General features: G+C 49.6%; 1 protein-coding gene across 1 annotated transcript in view; it reads right to left on the bottom strand.

The window, feature by feature from the left end:
* The window catches only part of PDGFRL (platelet derived growth factor receptor like), a 56,788-nt gene that overhangs the window by 22,348 nt on the left and 11,625 nt on the right, over positions 1–22,815 (bottom strand). The window contains exon 5 of the mRNA XM_006149709.3: positions 17,160–17,457. Within this exon, the coding sequence (XP_006149771.1) occupies positions 17,160–17,457 (298 nt within the window). The remainder of the gene's footprint in view (positions 1–17,159; positions 17,458–22,815) is intronic.

A 22,815-nucleotide genomic window follows, 5' to 3' on the forward strand; every position in this document is an offset into this window, starting at 1 on the left:
TGAGACCAGAGCAGAGACGCAGACCTAGACACTCTTCTGCCCTCCACACGTTGTGAAGCAGCTAGGAGGGCCTCACCAGATGCCAGCACGGTGTTTGGGGCTTCTCAACCCCCAAAGTCATGAACTAGATTTTCCCCTATTCTTTTTTTTTTTAAGAGAGTTTTTATTGTTGCTGTTTTTAGAGAGGTTTTTGCTATAAGGCATATGTGCTCACCAGAAAGACAGAGACAGAAAGCGAGAAATCACCCCCCAGGGGGGATGTCCACACTGCAATCCTTTCTCCTCCATTCTCCTTTTGGGATCTTGGGCACACATGCACATGCGCCTGACATGAGTTTAAGCCAGCTACATGGAAGTCTAGCGACATAACTAACATGCCACTTGCTGGTCCCTTTTCAAGAGAGATTTTTTTGCTATAGGGTATGTGTGTTCATGGAGAGCCAGAGAGAGCCAGAGAGCCAGAAAGCAAGAAATCACCCCCCAAGGGGGATGATCACGCCACAATCACTTCTTCCCCGTTATCCTCTCAGGAATTTGGTCATGCATGCACACACACCCGGCCTGTTTCAAACCTCTGGGTCTGGGACTTGAACCGAGGTTGACTACATGGGAGTCCAGCGATATAACCATTATAAAATTTCTTAATATGAGGTGAATCCAGGCCTTGGGGATATGAGTGAGCCTTCCTTCTGACTTGGTTCCCATGCTTGCTATCTTTCTCTCCTTTATTTATTTTAAAGTTTTTATTTCTTCCTTGAGCGAGAAAGACAGAAGGGGGGGAAAGAGAGAGAACCTCTAACAGGGTCTCAGTGCCATGATCAGCTCCCAGCCTGACCCATGCCCTGGACCTTGGGCACTCGCCTGTCTGACGTCCTCAGGGAGGTTTCTATACTCGAACCCAGAACCTTCCCACACAGGTATCATGAGAGGTTCCACACACCCCCGTCACCAGGCTGGTCCCAGCTCCTCTCTTCTATCAGCAACAACCTGGCCATTCTGGAAAGATGACTCCTCCTTCAGATACTGCTCCCCACTGTCGGATACGTTTCCCTAAAAACCACTTACTGCCCCCTAAGTCTCCCATTCTTGGCCCCTCCCAGTGTGCACAGGATCAGATGCAGCTCTCTGCCAGATTCAAGGCTCCTGGCCTCTCCCAGCACCTCCAGCACGGACCCTCGTCTTCGTACAGCCGAAGTCCTCACCCACCCCACATGCATCGCCCACTCCTCCTCGGGGCTTCCACGCCCCTTCTTTCCCTCTGGAAGGGTTTCTTCTTCCATTCCACCAAAACTTAGCTACTTGCCAGGGTATTATTCTCAGGGAGATCTTTAACGACGACCTCTGGACGATGGCGATTAAGAGTATGCACTCAGGAGGCCAGCAGGTGGTTTGGTGGCTAAGGAGCTGGACTCCATCGTGGCCAACTGCGGTTCACATCTTAGACCTGGTGGCTTGCTTTCTCACTTTCCCTCTCTGTCTCTCTCTTGTGAGCACACATGCAAACTTAAAATAATAATAATGAATATAATAAACTTTTTTTTTTTTTAAAGAGCATATACTCAGGAGTCAGATATCCTTGTTTCCAATCCGGCCTCTGCCACATACTGGCTGCGTGACCTTGAGGGACAGTTAGAAGGGACTGTGCAGGAGAGAGCAGAATCTGACGAGTGAAACCGACAAACAACCGGCCGATAGCTCTCAGTCCTCATCCTTCCCCCACCTCATCCATTGGGAACCAGGCACCAGTGCCAAGAGTAATTCTGGGACCAGATGGGACCTTGGAGGTCATCGGGTTGGGGCCCTCATTTCACAGAGATCACGTGACTCAGCCGAGGTCATACAGCCAGTTAGGGTCAGAGCTGGGAAAGGAATCTCTGGGGAGTCCTGAGAAGACAGTCTGAGCGGCTTCCCACTGTCCATGGGAGGGGATCGTGAGTCTATTGTCCCACACGGATAAGCAAATCCTGACCGGATAAGCAAATCCTAACCGGATGAGTGGCCCGGGGAAAGGGCAGGCCTCAGTAAGAGAACTGAGCACACGGGCACTCGCCCTGCAGGGAAACGCAGAAACAGCCATGAAACCACCATTCTCCTGTACATTCGACGACGAGGTAGTCTTTCAAACTTAGCAATCATAGGACTCAGATGTTACAGGGGGTCACTCATTTTTTTTTTTTTTTTGGAGAGGTTTTTGCTATAGGGAGCATGTGCTCACCAAAAAGACAGAGAGAGACAGAGAGACAGAAAGCGAGAAATCACCCCCCAGGGGCAATGGCCATTCCTCAATCCATTCTCCTCCATTCTCCCTCTCAGGATCTTGGGCATGCATGTAGACGCCCGGCGTGAATTTAAGCCACTGGGTCCGGGACTTGAACTGCGGTCGACTACGTGGGAGTCCAGCGACATAGCCATTACGCCAACTGCTGGTCCCAAGGCGTTACTCATTTTTAAAAGCCCCATTACTGCATTTCTGGCAGTTCTATTCTTACCAAGTAGGACAAGCTCACAGCACTCTCCGTGGGTAACACGAGAGAAGATCTCCAGGCCCCGCAGAGCTGACAGCCCACAGTACGGATGGGAGAAGAATGGGCCCCGGAAGGGCTGGAGGACAGGAGACAATGGAGCAAGCCTCTGCCACCCCGCGCAGGGACGCAGGCTGGGTTACTAATGAGCAGTGTACGGCCACAGTGACAGTGTCACGGCCAAGTTAGACTGGTGAGGGCAGAGGCTTCCGGGCCCGTTTGCACCTGGCACAACGAATTCACTGTCGAGAGGGGTCCGCCAAACCTCCCTCCTGCCACGTGTTCAAGGTACTCACTCACTGATGCCACGTCAACCGTCAACCTGACAGACATGGGAAACCGCATCCCTTCTCCTCCGTTCTCCTCTCGGGATCGTGGGCATGCACGCACATGTGCTCGGCGTGAGTTTAAGCCACCAGGTCCAAGACTCAAACTGCGGTTGATTACATGGGAGTCCAGCAACATAGCCATTATGCCAACTGCTGGTCCCTGGAACGAGGATCGTTATTTTTGAGATGGTTTTTTTTTTTTTCCTTTTTTTTTTTTTTTTGCTATAAGGCACGTGCGCTTGCTAGAGAGACAGCGAGAAACAGAGAGACAGCTAGCAGGAAATCACCCCCCAGGAGGGAAGGTCTTGCCGTAATCCTTCTTCTCCATTCTCCCTCTGGAATCTTGGGCACATGGGCACACGCACCTGGCATGAGTTTCAAGCCACCAGGTCCAGTCTGGAACCACAGTCGACCACATGAGAGTCCAGTGCCTTAACTGGGCCCTGGAATGTGGGGTCTTTTATCCCACGAGTTCATAAACTGCTCGTGTTTGAGATTCTTTCAGGGTTTTTCTCACGTCTTTCTGACTCGTGAGCTGTCTCTATATAGGTGCACACACACGGGGTTGAGGTAGACAACAGCTCTGCCGGCGTGCACTCCACCTTCCAAGCGCCTCTTACCCTCCCGCAGTAATGCGCTCGCTGCAGGCCCGTCCTGCTCTTACTGGAGAGCCGCATCTGGCCCTCTCCCCAGGACACCTGTCAGTGGGATACACAGCACCACTGCAGGGCTGCCAGGCCAACACGCAGATGAGCACACAATCTGAAACACCAGGTTTTGGTTGTACACGGGCCTGTACCCCTGCCTTGTCCCAGCTATTGAAAGACTTCAAAAAGTTCGTGGAAAATAGGATGTTAGGGACCAGCTGATGACGTAGTGGTTACATTGCTGGACTCTCACATGGCTGATCCTAGTTCAAGTCCTGGACCCAGTGGCTTGAAAATCACACCAGGCACGTGTGTGTGCATGCCCAGGGCCCCAGGAGGAGAATGGAGGGGAAGGGGTTGCGGTGTTGTCACCCCCCCTCCCCGGGAGGATGCTTTCAGTTTCTCTCTCACTGTATCTGTCTGTCTATCTCTCTCTGGTGAGCACACATGTCCTAAGGCAAAAGCCTCTTTTTAAAAAATGGCCAAACGGGATGTTAATGTATGAGTTTAGTTTGGTGCAAAGAAGTTTGAAATCCATGCACAGGTTTGTTTTTTTTTTTTTTTTTGAGAGTTTTTTGCTATAGGACGCATGCGCTGGCCAGAAAGAGAGAGACAGAGAGACAGAAAACAAGAAATCACTCCCCAGTGGGGAATGACCAAACCGCAATCCCTTCTCCAATCTCCTCTCAGGATCCTGGGCACACACGCACACGCACCCGGCGTGAGTTTAAGCCACCAGGTCCGGTACTTGAACCGTGTTCAACTACATGGGAGTTCAGCGACATAGCCATTACGCTAACTGCTGGTCCCCATGCATAGTTTTCTTTTTTTTAAAATAATGCACATTTCGGTGAACTTTTTGAAGACTTTGTGTACTAAGTCAAGTTCTTAAAGAAGACCAGTGTTGCTATAGGAAAGGGCGAGTTTATATTTTCTTTTTTTTCTTTTTTTCTTTTCTGACCTCTCCTGGGTCTCACCTGGATTTTAAGAGGTGGGCAGTAGTGGGGAGTGGGGGAGAGTAGGGCTTTGGCAGCAGGATGCCATCTGAAAGGCAAGGTCAGGACACAGGGAGCATTAAGCCTGAAAGGCAACCCAGTGGAGGGTCTGAGCTGTAAGGACCAAGCAGAGCCAGGCAGCAGGGTCCTGAGGTCGCAGGACAGAGTGGACACTTGGGAATGCAGGATGGGAGGTTCTGGGCAGATCCCCCAGGGTGTGACTTAGCACCTGCCCACCTGCAGCCGGCTGTGTGGGTGGGCTGGAGCTGGTAGGGAAGCTGAGTCCAGACACCAGGGCTGGGCTCTGACAACTGCTTTCAGTTTAGTATTTAAGCTTGTTTATGTCTTTGTAGAGAGAGACAGAGAGAAAGACAAGCACCCTCAAGAGGCTCTCCCTCCAGCCCTCCTCGCCAGCCAGGATCATGGGCACACATTCACATGTGCCTGGCATGTCCAGGTCGACCCGGGAACTAAACCCCACTCCTCCACGTGGCTTCCAGCACTGCAGAGCGCTGTCCCACGGCTGCACCACCATGGCTGGGCCTGATGCTTGTTTCTGTAACGTACCCTTTCACACGAGTATTTATCACTGACATAAACATTTCCCATTTTATCCTTTACTCTGGTCTTGTCTCCTCCTCTGACATCCCTTTCAAGTGTGTTTTATTTACATTTTACATATTTAAATACTTGGTAAGGCCAGATCGTGCCAGAATAGCATGAATTTTAACTGCATGTGAAAGTTCAACCTCACCCAGATATATACATATCACAGTAAGATTTCACTTGTAAAATACACACAATCACCAGGCCAGCAGCTGGTGTGGTGGTTAAGGCACTGGATCCCACATGGCCGACTCAGTGGTTCGAGTCCCAGACCCAGCAGCTTGAAAAACACACTGGGCACATGTGCATGTATGCCCCAAATCCCAAAGGAGGAATGGAGGAAAAGGGATTGTGGTGTGGACATCTCCCCCCACAAGGGATCTCTCTCTCTCTCTCTCTGGTGAGCACACAGGCCCTATGTCAAAAATCTGAAAAAAAAAAAAAAGAAAATACATGTGATCGCTTAAAGCTACACTGTCAACGGTGCTCTATATTTCAAGGGTGCCCAAAATTATAATCTAAAATAGTTTAGCAAAATCCCTACAGTGCTTCCAGTTGGATGCATTCACCTGACTTTATGACTTTATCATCTTACTCTATTTTCATGCTGTACAAGCCATCTGGGAGGTCCAAACCTAGACCCATCAGAATGCTCAAGAAATAAAATGCTGTATTTAATGAAACACTCTTTTTTAAATAAAACTCAGCAGAAAATATTTTCCCCAAAACTACATAATGGGCCTGGGCCAGTGCCCCCTCCCGACTGACTAGACTGTAGGGGACCGCGGGCCTAGCGTTCATCAGGGCACTCCACGGTGTTACGGACACACAGAATCTGCAGGAGTTTGAGTCCATGCCTACAACACCGCCTTAGAACCAGATTCCCGAAGAACTGGCTGTTGTCTTGTGATTCGCCTCTTCTGGGTGAACAAAAACAGCTCGTGTTTACGGAGCCAGCCTTCTGCGCATGCCAAGGGCTTTACACGGATGACCTCATTCTCTCCGGACCATAACACAGCGAGCAGGCTCCGAGACCGCCCTCCCCCACCCACGTCCTGAGCGGATGGAGCAGGGCTTTTCTGCAGCCTGCGCTGGGGACATTTAGTGCTGCCCACCCCCGCCACCCATGGCCAGGGAAGTGCTGGAAGGCCTGGGTCAGCGCTGCTGGGAGGGAGTGCGCCACCCCGGTGTTGGCGAGTGCCTTATCAGGTATCCTGAACTCTGAGGTGGAAACCCCGCTGAAGGTATGCGGCAGAGAGAAGTTCGAGTCCCACCACTGCAGGGGTGAAGGCAGAGGGTGCGCCTCTTCATCTTCACTCACCCTGCTCAGGAAATAAAGTGAACTGAGCTCTGCAGGGAGGAGAGTCAGACCGAAACGGACGTCTGCTAAACAGCGTGGACCTGCTTCGGTGTCCTGGGCTGGATGTGTGGCCATGGCGTTTATGTCACATACAGCTTCCCAAATGGAATGGAATAAATCCGGGGGAGGGGGGGGACTGGGGCCAGGGAGTGGCGGGGTGGTTAAGGTGCTGGACTCTCCCCTATGGCCAACTGCAGTCGAGTCTCAGAACGGGTGGCTCTCTCTCTCTCTGTCTCTGTCTCGTGAACGCACATGCCCTATAGCAAACTTAAACATCATAATAATAATAAATAAAATAAATAATTTTTTAAAAGGTGGGCCACCAGATGGCAGCCTCCAGTATGAACATCTGTGTGCTTTCTCACAGTGGGGTGCTTCTGTTCATAAACATGTCCTAAGGACTTTCTCTTTTCCTTCACAATGTCCCCAGACCACCTGGGGCCATGCTGGACCGTGCCCGCCGGCTCCCTCGGTGAGGCCTGGGGGACATATACTGCTGGTCAGATGGGAACCCAGGCACCCCCCTTCTCTCCAGGAGCTGTTTATCGTGTTCAGAGGAACCAGCCCTCAGAGGGATCTCCTGTGCCACACCCACTCCTCCCAACTTCCAGGCCCTGACTGAAAACACTCACATCCGACCCGGCACCACAGCCAGGGCCCCACATCCGGAAAGACAATGCCTGGGTCTGTTTTCCAGGGGCGGGGAGCGAGGAGCAGGACTGGGCTTCTAACAGGCTTTCTGACCTGCATCACCTCCCTGCTCCTACCAGCACGGGATCTAACCCCGCGCCACCCCGGCACCCGTTCTGAGCTTTGTTCCTTCCTGGGCTGGCTGTCCTGCCAAGAACCCCGCCCTGAACCCTGGACGTGCATTATGATGAGAGGAGATGGAAGTGGGTCATGTGTGCCCCCAGCAAGAGCTGACCAGGTGATCTGGGCGTGCTTACTTGTTTATATTATGTACAGCACGGATGCAGAGGTTTTAAAAAAGCCTTTTGCAAAGAAGCATGCCATCCGGGAAGCTGTGATGCTTGGGAAAGACAGGCACGGGGCAGGAGAGAGAGGTGCACATCCTCAGTGAGGTGCTTGGGGTGTGTACTCCTCATTGCTAGGCAGGTGGTTTGTACTCTTCCCTCCTTCTGGAGTTTTCTTTCTCTTTCTCCCTTTTCCAATTTGCCAGAGGGCATGTGAGCTCCCCAGAGAGAGCCAGAAAAAGATAAAGAGAAGGGGGGTGGGAACAAAAGGGCACTGTCAATGGGCCATGGCCACACCACGACCCCTTCTCCTCCATTTTCCCCTCCTGTTGGGATTGGGGACACGTGTGCACACACACCTGGCATGCTTTTCTTTCTTTCTTTCTTCTTTCTTTCTTTCTTTCTTTCTTTCTTTCTTTCTTTCTTTCTCTCTCTCTCTCTCTCTCTCTCTTTCTTTCTTTCTTTTTTTCTTTCTTTCTTTCTCTCTCTCTCTCTCTCTCTCTCTCTCTTTTTCTTTCTTTCTTTCTTTCTTTCTTTCTTTCTTTCTTTCTTTCTTTCTTTCTTTCTTTCTTTCTTTCTTTCTTTCTTTCTTTTTTCTTTAGAGGTTTTTGCTATAGGGCGCATGCACTCGCCAAAAAGACAGCCGGAGAGAGACAGAAAGACAGAAAGCGAGAAATCAGAAACCTAGGGATGGCCACGCCGCAATCCCTTCTCCTCTCGGGATCTTGGGCACGCATGTACATGTGTCCAGCGTGAGTTTAAGCCACTGGGTTGGGGACTCAAACCATGGTCGACTACATGGGAGTCCAGCGACATAGCCATTACGCTAACTGCTGGTCCCCACCTGGCATGTTTTCAAGCCACTGAGGCCAGGATTCAAACTACAGTCAACTTTGAGGGATACAGCACCCCTAGCCACTCGGCAAACTAAAACAGGTTTTTCATCAGAGATTTCTAGATGTCACCGCGCTGTCCTTACCTCTGAGAGGGGGCGTGCCTTGCCTATGAGCCATTTGCAAAGGCCGCAGCTATCGAGGACACCTGCCCTCCCCGAGGAGACTCCGAGGTTCCACAGCGGCCCAATTCCAGGCCCTGTGGGTGCTTTCCCAGGTTCCCAAGGACAGGAGCCTGGCCTAGGTCGGGAAACGAGCGACTACTTCACATTTCTCTTGAAACCTAAACGACCAGCATGGCTTACCCCACAGAAGGGGTGTGTTAGAGAGGGCAGCATTCCAGCAAGGAAACAGCCACCTGGGGCCCTCGCGACCTCCGCCAACCACAGTCTGCGGAGTTCTGGGAATGAAAGTCCATTCGCTGGATGTGCAGGGAGTGAGGGTGCCAGGTGAGGCCGGGAATGTGGGCACCGGTGGTCTGCAGCCTCAGGCAGGGCTGCGGAGCTCGGGTTCAGGCCAGGTGCGGCACACACAGCCCACGGTCAGGCAGGGAGTACAGGCTCCTCTGAGGGAGGGTGGAGGCCATGTGCGCAGGCCCCGGCTTCCTGGCCTGGGTCTGCCCGAGTACGCCGGGAGCAGGGGGGTCCGTGATCCGGCTCGCTGCAGAGCTTGGGGAACGACTGCGCAGCCTGAACGGCTGAAAGGCGCAGCGCCCAGGCGTCCTCCCTGGAGATGGGTCGGTAAAAGGCAGACCGACCGCGGAAACGCGGCCGAAGCCCGCCACCTAGTGGCCCTTCCCGGGACGTGCAAAGCACGCGGTCTCGGAGCCAGGAACAGTGGGAGCAAACCTCACCGGTCTCAGGCCTCTGGGGTGGTCAGACCCACCTTTGCGATGAGGCATCATTTACTCGCTCGGACAGAGGTCTCCCTTCTAAATCGCTCGCTGGAGACCTGGCCTGGGGGTGCAGCAGCGGCAAACCTGAAAGTCGCATGTCCCCAGGTGCGTGCTCTGGACACCAAGGTCCGGAAGAGCTCCAGGGTCCGGGAAGAGTCCCTGCAGGATGCGACCCTGCCAAGGCTGCTTCTCTCAATCTTACATGCATGTGCTTTCTATCTGTAATAAAAAATAAATGACTTTTTAACAAGAAAGTCTAAATAACCCAGTGTGAAGCTTGAACATTTTGCTGTCCTAAAAGTTCCCTGTCAGTGTAGTAATCACTTTCCACTCAAAGCTATCTCAGCAAGAAATATCGATTTCCTTTAAACTTCTGTTTTGAATCTTAAGTTTAGAAGTCAGATTTATTAGTCTTGTCTAGTGCTAAATAATAACAATAATGATAATAATAATAAAAACTGTCTTCCCCGAGGCCCTCCACAGGCCTAGCTCTGCCCCACTAACACCACACCACAGGGGCTGGGCGTCAGGGCTGCATTGGGAACTGGGAGGCCGGTCCCAGTCCAAGGCTGCCACTCACAAGCTTGTCACCCCGGCCAGCCAACTCCCTCTGACATCAGTTTTCCTAAGTTGTTTAAAGGAGAAGCTGGACTAATGTAACTACAGGGGTTCATTTCAGCTCTCAAGTTTCTTGAGCTTGTTCTCAGAATCAGAAGTCACGTGATTACAGGGCCCCGATGTTAGTCCCAGCACCGTTTGTTCCCTGGAACCCTGGCGGAGGGGCTGCAGTGTGGACTGGCTGCTCGGGCACATCAGGGGACACCCAGACAGCATCTCTGGTGAGAGACTAGGGTCACTCTGCAGTGGTTGGACGAGACGGGAAAGTTCAAGAACTGACTAGGTAGCAGCACCGCTGACTGGACGCGCAGTGAAAAACAGGGACGTGCCGAGGTGCCTCCCAGGCCCCTGGGCACAGCAGCCGGCTGGAGCCAGCGCCCCTCGCTGAGGGTGCAGGAGCAGCCCGGGTGTTAGGAACTGTCTTCTGCATCTGATGAAGGAGCCTGCGAAGAGGAGTGTGTGGGTCAGAAGGAAAACGAGAAGGACAGGGCGTGTGGGAGCCGAGAGGAGAGTGCAGCGCCCTGCCAGATGGCCCTGGGGATTGAAATGGAGCTCTGATCTAGTGCCCGGGGGACCTGGGGGATAAAGTGCATGAGGAGTAACGGGGCCAGAGCCAGGCAGAGGCGCGAAGAGTGAGCAGGGGAGAGCGGATGATGGGCGACGGGACTCTCCCACGAGGTCTGGCCGTGAGAGTAAGACCGGAAAGGGAAGGTGGCTGGGGCGCATATAGGAGTTAAGGCAAATCTTCTTGCTTTTTTATTTTATTTTTTAAACTTTATACTTATTTCCTTCATAAAGAGAGAGAGAGGGACGTTGACAGGGTCTCATCATGCCACAAGCTCCCAGGCAGCTGGGTCATAGGTGCACCTGACATGTCTAAATGCACCCAGGACCCAAATCCGGACCTCCACCAGCCCCAGCATCACACGGGGGTGCCCTTCCCCCTGCACCGCTGTGGCTGGGCCCAGGCGACATTCTTAATGGTGACAGTTATAGAAAGGATTCAGAGTGGGGGTCAGCCAGGTGGTGCAGTGGTTAAGGCTCCTGGAACCTCATGGCAAATTGAATTGTCGAGTCCTGGATCTGATGGCTTAAAAAACACACAAGGCATGTGTCCAAAACCCAAGAGCAGAATGGAGAAGGGATTGCGGCATGGTCGTTCCCGCTTCAGCTGCCTTCTCACTTTCTCACAAGTGAACACTCGTCAAACAGCCACAGACTGGGAGCCAGGTGAGAAAACAATGCCACGGGGCATTGATGGACCGCCATATTGCTATCACAATGGTACACACATATCCTATAAGTAGATCTGTGCGAAAGTCTATAGGAAGTGACTGTTAGTTAAAACATGTCATGTAGGGACCAGCAGTTGGCGTAATGGCTATGTCACTGGACTCCCATGTAGTCGACCGCGGTTCGAGTCCTGGACCTGGTGGCTTACATTCACGCTGGGCATATGTGCGTGTGTGCCCAAGATCCTGAGAGGAGAATGGAGGAGAAGGAATTGCAGCATGGCCATCCCCCCGGGGGGATGATTTCTTGCTTTCTGTTTGTGTCTTTTTGGCAAGGCCCCCCCCCCAAAAAAAAAAAAAAAAAAAAAAAAAAGAAAAAAAAAGAAAAAAAGAAAAAACATCAAAAAAGTCATGTACTGAAATATTGATTTAAAAGATATTTTCTCAAACCTCAGATTCATGGTTGAGAAGAGCCTTACAGAACCCCGTGTGTTATAGACGAGGGAGCTGGGGCAGCTCTCCCAGCGAGGCCAGAGCTGGGTCTCAGCTTCCTCCAGTGCTGAAGAGAGGGCAGGTTGTATTTGAGTGACTTCAGTCTTCCTTCTGTCCTTCCTTCTGTCCTTCCTTCCTTCTGTCCTTCCTTCGTTCCTTTCTTCTCTCTTTTTATGTTGGCTTTTTTTTTTTTTTTTTTTTTCCTTTTAAACTACCCGGTGGTGTGAGAGGAAAGGAGAAAGCGCCCTCTGGTGGGTGCGGTCAAGCTGCAATCCCCTCTCCACCCTTTCATCCTTCAGGATTTGGGGCACGCACAGGTACAAGTCCAAAGTGTTGTCAAGCTGTGAGGGCCAGGACTTAAAAACATGGTGGGCCATATCTTAACCACTGGGCTACAGGGCCAAGCCTTTATTTTGTTTTCTTCTTCTTCTTCTTCTTCTTCTTCTTCTTCTTCTTCTTCTTCTTCTTCTTCTTCTTCTTCTTCTTCTTCTCATTCCTCTTCTTCTCATTCCTCTTCTTCTCATGTTTATTCCCTTTTACTTTCCTGAGCAAGAAAGGGCCAGCCCACTGGTGGTTAAGGCAGCTGGATCCCGCATGGCCAACTGCACGGTTTGAGTCCTGGACCTGGCAGCTTGAGAAACACCAGGCACGTGTGCATGCGTGCTCAAAATCTTGAGAGGAAGGGGAGATGGAAGAAGAGGGATTACGATCCCCATCGAGGGGGGTGTTTTCTTGTGTTCTCTCTCTCTCTCTCTTGCTTTTTCTGGTGAATGCACGCATCCTCTGGCAAATAAGAACATGAATAAATGAATAAATAAATGACAGAGACAACCTGAGAGGCAGTCATACTCAACAAGGTCCTCATGAACTCACCACTCAGCCAGATCCAGAGGCCCCTGTGTGTGTGTGTGCCCCCTGGACATTCAGAGAGGTCTCCGGATGTGAACTCCGGACTCCTTTATGTCAGTCAGTCTTACAGATCAATGCATTTGACCACTGGGCCACCACCTGGCCCCTCACTTTTCTTTCTCGATAGCATGTTTAATCATTCATCCAAGTTGTATACCTCAATGAAGAAAGTCCAACGTATTATTTTTTTTGAGTATTTTGGCCCGACCACAGTAGTTCAGCTGGACGCTGCTGCTCAGCAGGCTGAGGGGACATGGGAGACCCGGGTTCAACTCTGAACCTTCGTAAGAGCCAAGGACAGGGGCATGTACCGTAGTCTCGGCTAGTCGGGAGGCCGAGGCAGGAGCAGTATGACAGAGCAGCACGCTGTCTAAACTACAAGTGCTTCGTAAGCAACTAGGGCATTCCCGGCACTTCGGGAAAAACAGATGCACGTGGCGTTCTTCTCCAACAGGCCCTGTCTCACTTCCCGGGGCTCTTCTAGCTGCACTGCCTCCTTCCTCACAAACTGCTGCCTCTGCTGGTCCATGCCAAGGAGACCTCACGAGTGGAAAAAGATGAAGCTGCCAGAAGACTGAGTCTGGATGAATGCGGTGGCACGTAAACTTGGTTCCAGAGAGCTACCCGTACTGGGTAACACTGCGAAGCCTTGTTGGAAGCCCACCTGGGGAACTTCCAGCCCCAAAGCCGTCCCAACCCTGGCAAGAACTCGTGCCCCGGGGGAGAACGCAGATGAATGCTCCTCTGTGCAAAGGCAGCGCCATCCAGGGCAGAGCAGTCGGTCGAGTCCATTTCTCAAGTCGCTGGTGTCAAAGCGCGCCTTTTGTTTGATAGAAGGTGTGGCTAGCTGTCCCCACCGTTTTTACATGTCTCCTAAGGTCCTCGGGGACCCACGTCTGCCTCCGCTTTCTTACGAGGCCCTTCCCATGCTTCACGTGAATAATATTATTCAATGTTGAAAAGTCGAAACTGATTTTTTTCAGCCTGACATTCCTCTCCAATTTAGATTCATGCTCACTCACTTTGAGTCCTTAAAATGGTTTCAAACATATTTTAATATATAATTTAGATACAGCTTGGAAAATATTCTTAGAAACTACTAAATCTTCAAGCATCAAATAATCTTCTAGCTTTAGGATACTTTGTGTAAGTTGACAAAATGTTTGGAATCATTTAAATGAGCTGTACTCTGTATATAAACCTGACCTTGGTAAACTAAGGGGCTTAAACCGTACGTGGTAAATACCACCGCCGGGTATATACAGAGGATTGAAAGCAGGCTCTCAAACAGACATCTGTCCGTCCGTGTTCACTGTAGACTGTGTCTCAATAGCCAAAATGTGGGAGCAACCAGGATGTCTACTACTGATGGAAGGATGAAAAGCCTTGGCATATTTACACAATGGAATACTATGCAGTCTGAAACAAGAAGGAAATCCCATTACACGCTATGACATGGAAGAGCTTTGAGGACATACGCTGAGTGAAATAAGCCTTTCGCAGAAAGATAAATGCTGTATGATTCCACTTAGAGGAGGGTTCAAGAGCGGCCAAACACAAAGAAACAGAAAACATCCTGGGGGGCCGGAGGGAGGGGAAACCGCACAGAGTTCAGACATGTAAGATGAACGAGATCCAGAGACCTGTTTTGTAACAATGTGATACGGTGAACAATCCTATATTGAACACCAAAAAGTCATTCAGAGGATAATTTTACGTTATGTGGTTGTTTTTTGTTGTGTGTGTGTGTGTGTGTAACCACTGCTCCCACAAACACACAAGTATTAAGACACATCCCCAGATCTGCTCCAAGCGGAGTACTTCTTACATTGAAGTGAATGGGAGAGTACTGCCATCCAGTCATCGACTACATAAAGCCAAATGCCAAGCAGTCACCTAAGTCTCAGCGAAAAACACTGATTTTTTTTTCCCCAAAAGGAAGTTATAAGTTTGAAGAGAGTGGGAGAGAGACAATGCCAGGCACCATGAGAACGTGCCCCCAAGAAGGCCTAGTGCAGCGTCCCAGAGGAAGGCGCCCGGGGGATCAGCAGGTGAAGAGGGGCCTAGTGTGGTAAGCAATTAAAGCTGCAGGCTTAAAATAAAAGAATTGTTTACTTAATTTTATTTATTATTATTATTTAATTTGTTATAGGGCACATATATATATAGAGAGAGAGAGAAAGTGAGAGAGAGTGAGAAAGCAAGCCGCCAGGTCTGGGATGAAGTCCAGCGACGTAACCATTATGCCATATACTGGTCCCAGATACGTTGTATTTTATTGCCATCAGTTATATCTCCTCATTCTTTTTTTTTTTGGAGAGGTTTTCGCTATAGGGTGCATGCGTTCGCCAGATAGACAGAGAGACAGAAAGCGAGAAATCACCCCCCAGGGGGGATGGCCACACCGCAATCCCTTCTCCTCCGTTCTCCTCTTGGGATCTTGGGCACGCACGCACACGCACCCGGCGTGAGTTTCAAGCCACCAGGTCTGGGTCGTGAACCGCGGCCGACTACATGGGAGTCCAGTGACACAGCCATTACGCTAACTGCTGGTCCTTTTATTTTTTTTTTAAGAGAGAGATTTTTGCTATAGAGCATGTGTGCTCACTGGAGAGACAGAGAAAGACGAAGAGACAGAAAGTGAGAGATCACCCCCTGGGGGGATGACCACACCACAGTCCCTTCTCTTCTATTTCTTCTCAGGATCTTGGTCATGCATGTGCTCATTCCTAGGGCGAGTTCTAAGCTGCTGGGCCCAGTACTTGAACCGTGGTCCACTACATGGGAGTCCACCAATATAATCATTAGGCTATCTGCTGATTCCCCAAAGTAGCGAGTGTTAAGCCCCCAGGAGCCTGGCACATCTCACAGCAGCCCAGGACGAAAGCAGTTTCTGGCGCAGAGAGCAGGGGAGGCTTTAGAGGGAAGACGAAGGGCGTTTGGAAGTCATGGGAGGATGTCGGCTTTATGCCCAGTGGCGAGCCACCCGGTGTGGCGTGTGGCGGGGTGGGTGGGAGTGGCCATCAGCTCTGCATCTCTGAGCCTCACCACTGCCACAGTGAGCAGGAGCCTGGAGCAGGACAACCCTGTGTGTGGCTACTGCAGGACTGGAGGGAATGTGGCTGGGGCTCGTGCCATGACCCCAGAAACAGAAACAGGATACATTTACGGCTCTTGAAAAGGAAGAAGACCAAGTCACTACCCAGTTTTCTGGTTGAGCCACTGGTGGACAGGGGTGTCCTTGCAAAAGATGGGTTTCCGCAGAGGCAGCGCTCCCGTGGGAATGAGTGTCACGCACACACAGAGCTTGCGCGACGCTGCTGTTTGCATTCTTGCTTCTCCCTGCCAGTCGTCCTGGACCGGCAATAGCCTGCTTTCTCCATTGTAAACCTTAGAAATCATGTGATCCCATCCCCTTCATTCTGTGCATGAGAAAACGGAGACCCAGGAGTTCCGGGGCCTTCCCCACAGATATGCAGGACTCCAGCCTCACACAGGCCCTGACAGCAGAGCCGAGCCAGTCCTCGGGGCTCCTCCAGCCTGAAGCAGGCTCTTTGCTAATTTTCATAACCATCTCTTAACTCCTTTTCTTGCAAAAGAAGCCCAATCCCCTGAAGGTACACTCATTTCTCAAAGATAAGAAATCTTTCGCCTTCTTACCTGTTGAGGCTTCTGACTATAAAAGTCATGTATTCACAAAAGGAAAAGAGTCAGAAGCAGCCGAACTGCTTAGAAGTCATAATAGCTGGAGAAACACCACCCGACTCCATTCTTCACAGTACGAATCCGTAAATATCAATCGCTGTGCATCGGTTTCCTGTACAATTTTGGTTTCTCATAAAATTTCACTCTTGCCTTATGGCTTTCTATGAGATTGTCATATGGTTTCCTAAAGAATTTTATGCTTTTGGGAACCAGCAGTTAGCGTAATGACTATGTTGCTGGACTCCCACGTAGTCGACCGCGGTTCAAGTCCCAGACCCGGTGGCTTAAAACTCACTCCTGGCGCGTGTGCATGCATGCCCAAGATCCCGAGAGGAGAATGGAGGAGAAGGGATTGCGGTGTGACCATCCCCTGTGGGGGGTGATTTCTCGCTTTCTGTCTCTATGTCTCTCTCTGTGTGTCTGGCGAGTGCATGCGCCCTATAGCAAAAACCTCTCAAAAAAAAAAAAAAAAGAATTTTATGCTTTTGACCAAATGTTGGTAAAATTCACATTTTTAAAAACGGGTTGAAAAAATAAAATCCATGACTTTTGTTCCTTGCTTCTTTTCTTTTCTATTTTTTTTTTTAAGAGAGATTTTTTTTTTTTTTGCTATAGGACATATGCACTCACCAGAGAGACAGAGAGAGACAGAAAGACGAAAAGTGAGAAATCACTCCCCTGGGGGGAATGGCCATGCCACAATCCCTTCTCTCCATTCTCTTGTGGTTTGGGGCATGCACGCACACATAACCGGCATGAGTTTTATCCCGCCAGGTCCGGGATTCGAACTATGGTCAACTACATGGAAGTCCAGTGATGTAACCATTATGCCATCTGCTGATCCCCCTGGCTTTTATTTTTATCATCTATTAGAGTGAAACGGTAGATTCAGAAACAACATCATATGAGGGAGCAAAACCAAACTCTTGACTCATCAAATGCTAAAAAATAAATAAATAAACAAAATGAAAAAGAAGCTTACCTAAGGCGGGAGTCCTTGAAGGTGTCCAGGTATGCGGGGTAGCTCCAGCCGATTTTGCTCCCCTTACACCGAAGCTCTACGGTCTGTCCTGCCATCAGACTCAGGGTGGCCGCGGGCTTCTGCAGACGACCTTTATCCATCACCTGCAGCATGATAGACTGTGTCCTCGAGGTCGAGTCCGCCGAATCCCTGTCCTTTATTTTAGGAACTTTGGGCTTCACCTTTTTGTTGGCAGGTCTGATTCTGTTCTCTCCTGGCTCCTTGGGATGCTTGTTCTTGGGAAGGTGTTGGCCAGAAACTGTCCAGAAACGAGGAGAGAACAGTGGGTTACGGAGGCAACGTGTCCAGGAATGTGATACCGAGCGCGGCTTACTTTTTACTCCCCCCTCCCTCGTATGTCCACATCATTTTCAACGATAATCGTGTAATAATGACGATGTTCTTGATTCATTCTTTAGAACAATGATTACAAAGGATTATCTTTTAGCTTCACATTCAGCCAAATGCTTCATGTATGAACTAAAATTTGTTCTTACAAAACAAAGATGTTTCTGTTTGGAAGAAGAAGACTTGAAAATGTGCATCTCTCACATCCTCCAACTTTATCAAGTACGTTTGTCCTGATGTCCACCCAAGGGCACGATGTGACCTTCTGCTACCGGAAAAAACTACACAGCGTCATTTTTCAGGACCCATCATAATGAACTCCCCACACACTGGAAACCAAAGTGACCTTACCAGGCTAATATTTATCTTGCTTCCTCCATACAAAAGGAACCACTGGGTATTCTTTACTCAGTTCATTAAAAAATGAATCCAGCAGTGAAAACAAAACAAAACAAAACAAAAACCAAAAACGTTTCTCCTTGTAATTCACACCCTGTTTCCCAGTCTCCAAGCGATCGCGCAGAATGGGAGAACAGAAGCCACTCAGCTTGTTTCCTGGCTTTGCCATCTGTGCTATCATTGTTTCATAAACATTTTTTTAAAGTTTATTTCTTCCTTCAATGAATGAGAAGAGAGCAAGATAAACACCCCACAGGGTCTTCATGCGTGGTCCACCCCAGTCTCAGCCTGACCCCCATCACGGGCACGTGTGCACATGGTGTTCAGAGACCTCTCTGGACACAAGCCGGGAACCTTCTCACTGGGCCGGCGTTCAGACCACCGTGTTACCAGTACCACATTCGACCCTTCTTGTTCACTTAGAATCTAGCGCCCAGATGCAGAAATACGTTGTGTCACGGGGAACGGAGACATAAATGGCACTGGAAGCACATTCGAAAGATTTCTGAACCATTCAAACTTGCTCTTAAAATGAATGCACAGAGAGGGGCCTACGTCTGTCAGGAGCTGACCTTGCCCAGGTAGAATACAGTGTTCATTAAAAATAAGTGCTAAGAGGGGGACCAGCAGTTAGCGTAATGGTATGTCGCTGGACTCTCACGTAGTCGACCGTGGTTTGAGTGTTGGACCCGGTGGATTAAACTCATGCGTGGCGCGTGTGCGTGCATGCCCAAGATCCCGAGAGGAGAATGGAGGAGAAGGGGTTGCGGCGTGACCATCCCCCCTGGGAGGTGATTTCTCGCTTTCTGTCTCTCTGTCTTTCTCTGTCTGTGTGGCGAGCACAGGGACCCTATAGTGAAAACTTCTCCAAAAAATAAATAAATAAATAAATAAATAACCGAATGGGAGCAGCAGATGGCATAATGGTTACATTGCTGGACTCCCACGTAAGGTGACTACAGTTTGAGTCTTGGACTCAGTGACTTGAAACTCACACCAGGAGTGTGTGCGTGCATGCACAAAAATCTCAAGAGAATGGGAGAGAAAGGATTGTGGCATGGCGATATCCCCTAGGGGGTGATTTCTCGCTTTCTGTCTCTCTGTCTCTCCCATAAACACATGTGCCCTATAGCAAAAATGTCTCTTAAAAAAATAAAAGCTGATTGACTTTAGGTTGATTTTATTATTGTTTTTGCCTTCTCATTGCCTGTACCCAAGGAAGATTGCTCCCACTGCTGTGCCCTTGGGAGGCCACCGAGCTCCAGAAATTTCAGCTAAGGCCCCTGCAGCTAAGGCCCCTGCAGCCACCCAGCTCAGCAAGGATGAGAAGGGGACTAACTGGACAGTTCCAGCTTGACCATCTGTTCGCATGAACTCTGAGGCTACCTCGGTGCTTGTTCATAGAATTACAAAATGTTCAAACTGGTAGAATCTTTAGAGATCATTTAGGTCAAGTCTGAATGTCGTAGATTAAAAAAGAGAAATTGTGAAAAGTTAACTAAATTGCCCTGCATCACTTAGCTGGCTAATGGCGAAATGCAAGAGGAGAACTCAGTTTCCAAAGTGCTCGTTTCACTGGGCACAAACGTCCTGTATATATTTTAAAGAACTAACTACAGAAATCTTGGCCAATGGAGGGAATAACAGAGCATTTGTATAAAATGGGGAAAATGTGACAAATCAGGAAAAACTCATAACCAAAAAGTCAACTAAAATTTTAGACTCAATAGTGAAAGGGTGGGGAACCAGCAGTTAGCGTAATGGCTATGTCACTGGACTCCCATGTAGTCGACTGCGGTTCGCGTCCCGGACCTGGTGGCTTAAAACTCACGCCAGGCGTGTGTGCCTACCTGCCCAAGATCCCGAGAGGAGAATAGAGGAGAAGGGATTGTGGTGTGACCATTCCCCCTGGGGGGGGTGATTTCTCGCTTTCTGTCTCTATGTTTCTCTCTGTCTGTCTGGCAAGTGCACACGCCCTATAGCAAAAACCTCTCCAAAAAAAAAAAAATAGTGAAAGGGTGAACTTGGCTCTCTTTGTGTGTTTTTGTGTGTTGCCCTTTGACCTCTGAAATAGGAGCCACTTAGCTCCCACTCTGAGCTTGGCCTGGCCGGGACTCTGGGATCAACCCCACCCGTAGGGTTCAGCCTCCAGCCCCGGGCCACGGTGACCTCCCTGGACATGCAGGCTTGGCGCTCAGAGCCTGGCTCTTCTCCTTCACCTCACATCCAGTGGTGACCCCGTTTCCTCTCCTAGGCCCAAGTCTCTTTTATTTCCCTCCTTCCTCTGCTCCTCTTCCTCTGGGCCCTCAGTCCTGCTGAGCTTCCTCAGTCAGTCCAGGGAGTACAGCTGTGTCTTTGAACCTCAGTCTCCAGGGCAGAGTCCCCAGTATCTGCTGTTTGAGCCGCTGTGTGCCCAGACTTCTGCCAAGCCCGCATGTCTGGTTTATTCACCCTGCTTTTAGTGACTCATGGAGGCAGACCGCAGCTCACATGCAGCTGTTCCCCCAGCTCCTGGAAGGAGACACACCATGGCCAGCAGAGTTGCGTGGTCGTAGCACTCACTCGGTGAGGCTGACGCCGTGGAGGAAGGGCCCCGGTTCTCAGTCTAAGATCTCCCTATCTGCTGGCACGTGTGCTTGTGGCCTCGGCTGGCCTCAGCTGGGGGTCGATCGCAGTGTGGAGACCCTGTTGGGGTGCCTAGCTCTCTCTTTCTCAGAAGTATTGGGTCACTAGAAAAGTCATAAATTTTCTTTGCTTTTCTGTGCAAAATGTGTCATGACTTCTGACAACCCAATAAATAAATAAACTTAAAAAAAAAGAAGTCTTATAACTGTTGAGAACACATCAGACCAGCAAAAGTACACTGAATCAGCAATGCCAATTATAAATTTGCAATAGGATAGAAATCGTGTTTTTTAAAATTATTTAATTTTATTTATTCAGTCATTTATTTTAATTTGACCAGAGACAGACGCACATGCAGAGAGAGAGAAAAAGAGAGAGAGAGAAAGAGGGAGGGAGAGAGAGAAAGTGAGAAAGCAAGCCACCAGGTCTGGGACTCAAACCATGGTCAGACACGTGGAAGTGTCCAGCACCTTAACCACCATGCCACCTGCTGGCCCCAAAATCATTTCTTCTTCTTTTTTTTTTTTTTTTTTTTTTGTGAGTGGTTTTTTCTCTACGGGGAAAGACAGAGAGAGACAGAGAGACAGAAAGTGAGAAATCACCCGCCAGGGGGAATGGCCACGCCGCAATCCCTTCTCCTCCATTCTCTTCACACACATACGCCCGGCGTGAGTTTTAAGCCACCGGGTCCGGGACTCTAACTGCGGTCGAATTCATGGGAGTCCAGCGACATAGCCATTACACTAACTGCTGGTCCCCCTAAAATCATGTTTTTTTCTTAAGATAAAAAGAATACCATTATAGATGTTCAAGTAATCTGAGCCTCAGAAGCCTTTTTTAAACAATTATTTGTTTCATTTTTATTTGTTGTTATTATTGTTATTTTAAAATTTGACCAGAAAGAAAGAGAAAGTGACAAAGCAAGCCACCTGGTCTGAGACTCAAATCGCAGTCAGCCATGTGGGAGTCCAGCGCCTTAACCGCTAAGCCACCTGCCGGCCCAGCTCCATAAACATTTTAGCTACACGATGCCTATGAGATTAATGAACCTCTGCACTGATGTCAAATACGGTGTGTTTTCTTTACCATGTGACAGCGATTCGAACTATGAGAAATGACAAGAGCCACCCACAAACCCTTTGGCATTCACAGACTCAGGCGGTCAGGTTTTACGTGGCTGTGCGTCTCCGAAGCATCAGATGATCTTGTTATGCATATTAGACAACCAAAACATAGTTATTGTCCCTATAAAATAATCGGACCTTTTGACCAGACAGACCCCCCCCCCCCCCACCTGTCTAGCTGTGTGGCCACAGAACTCATCAGTGGCTGGATCATGATGGCCATGTGACAGAGCAGCCTAGTGCCCACACATGCAGGCACCAGGGACAAACTGACTCCGGTGCCTGACTTTGTTAAGGAACGCTTGGACTGGGCACGTGTGCACGTGTGCCCAAAACCCTGCGAGGAGAACGGAGGAGAAGGGATTGTGCCCTGGCCGTTCTCCCTAGGGGGTGATTTCGCACTTTCCCTCTCTCTCTCTCTCTCTCTCTGGTGAGCTCAGGCACCCTGTGGCAAAAAATCTAAAAAGAAAAGAATATGACCCTTCAGTCTAACCATGTAAATTAGTTCTCTTCCAAGGGCCTAAAAACATAAGATTTTATATTAAATAAATATATTTGCATTATTCTACTTTTGCTAAATGACTATATTAAATAGAAGTGACACCCATTACCACTGCCCTCCTGAGATTATTGTATAATGTATTTCACAGAGAAATGGGTGCCCGAATCCACCAACAATGAAACATCGCTCTTGACTTAAGGCGTGTCCTGCCACTTTCTAGCTGCATGACCTGGGAAGCTCTTGCCTGCTCTCGCTCAGTTTCCTGCTCTGTAAACTGAGGACATGGTAATAATAGTGTCTCGCGGTCTGTGGGGATGAAAGGAGCTAAATGTCCCAAATGCTGAGAGTAGCCTCTGGCCCGTGGTGAGCGTGTGCTTGCCAAGTGACGCTCATGGTGTTCACGTGTTTGATCTCTGATACGTGCGTGGTGGGACAAAGCAGCTGTTACTCTTAACTTACAGATGTCCAATGGCTCATCCTAGGTCACCAAGGAGGAGGTGAAAACCAGACCCTCTCACTTTATCTTTGCCTGAAGGTGAGGTGCTCACTAAAGGGGGGTAGAGAAAGAGAGCGAGCGAGCACACTGCCCACGCCCCCCCATGGGGAGCAGTCACAACAC

This window comes from Tupaia chinensis, unplaced genomic scaffold (assembly GCF_000334495.1).
Source record: "Tupaia chinensis unplaced genomic scaffold, TupChi_1.0 Scaffold000271_1, whole genome shotgun sequence".
In the NCBI taxonomy this organism is placed as follows: Eukaryota; Metazoa; Chordata; class Mammalia; order Scandentia; family Tupaiidae; genus Tupaia; species Tupaia belangeri.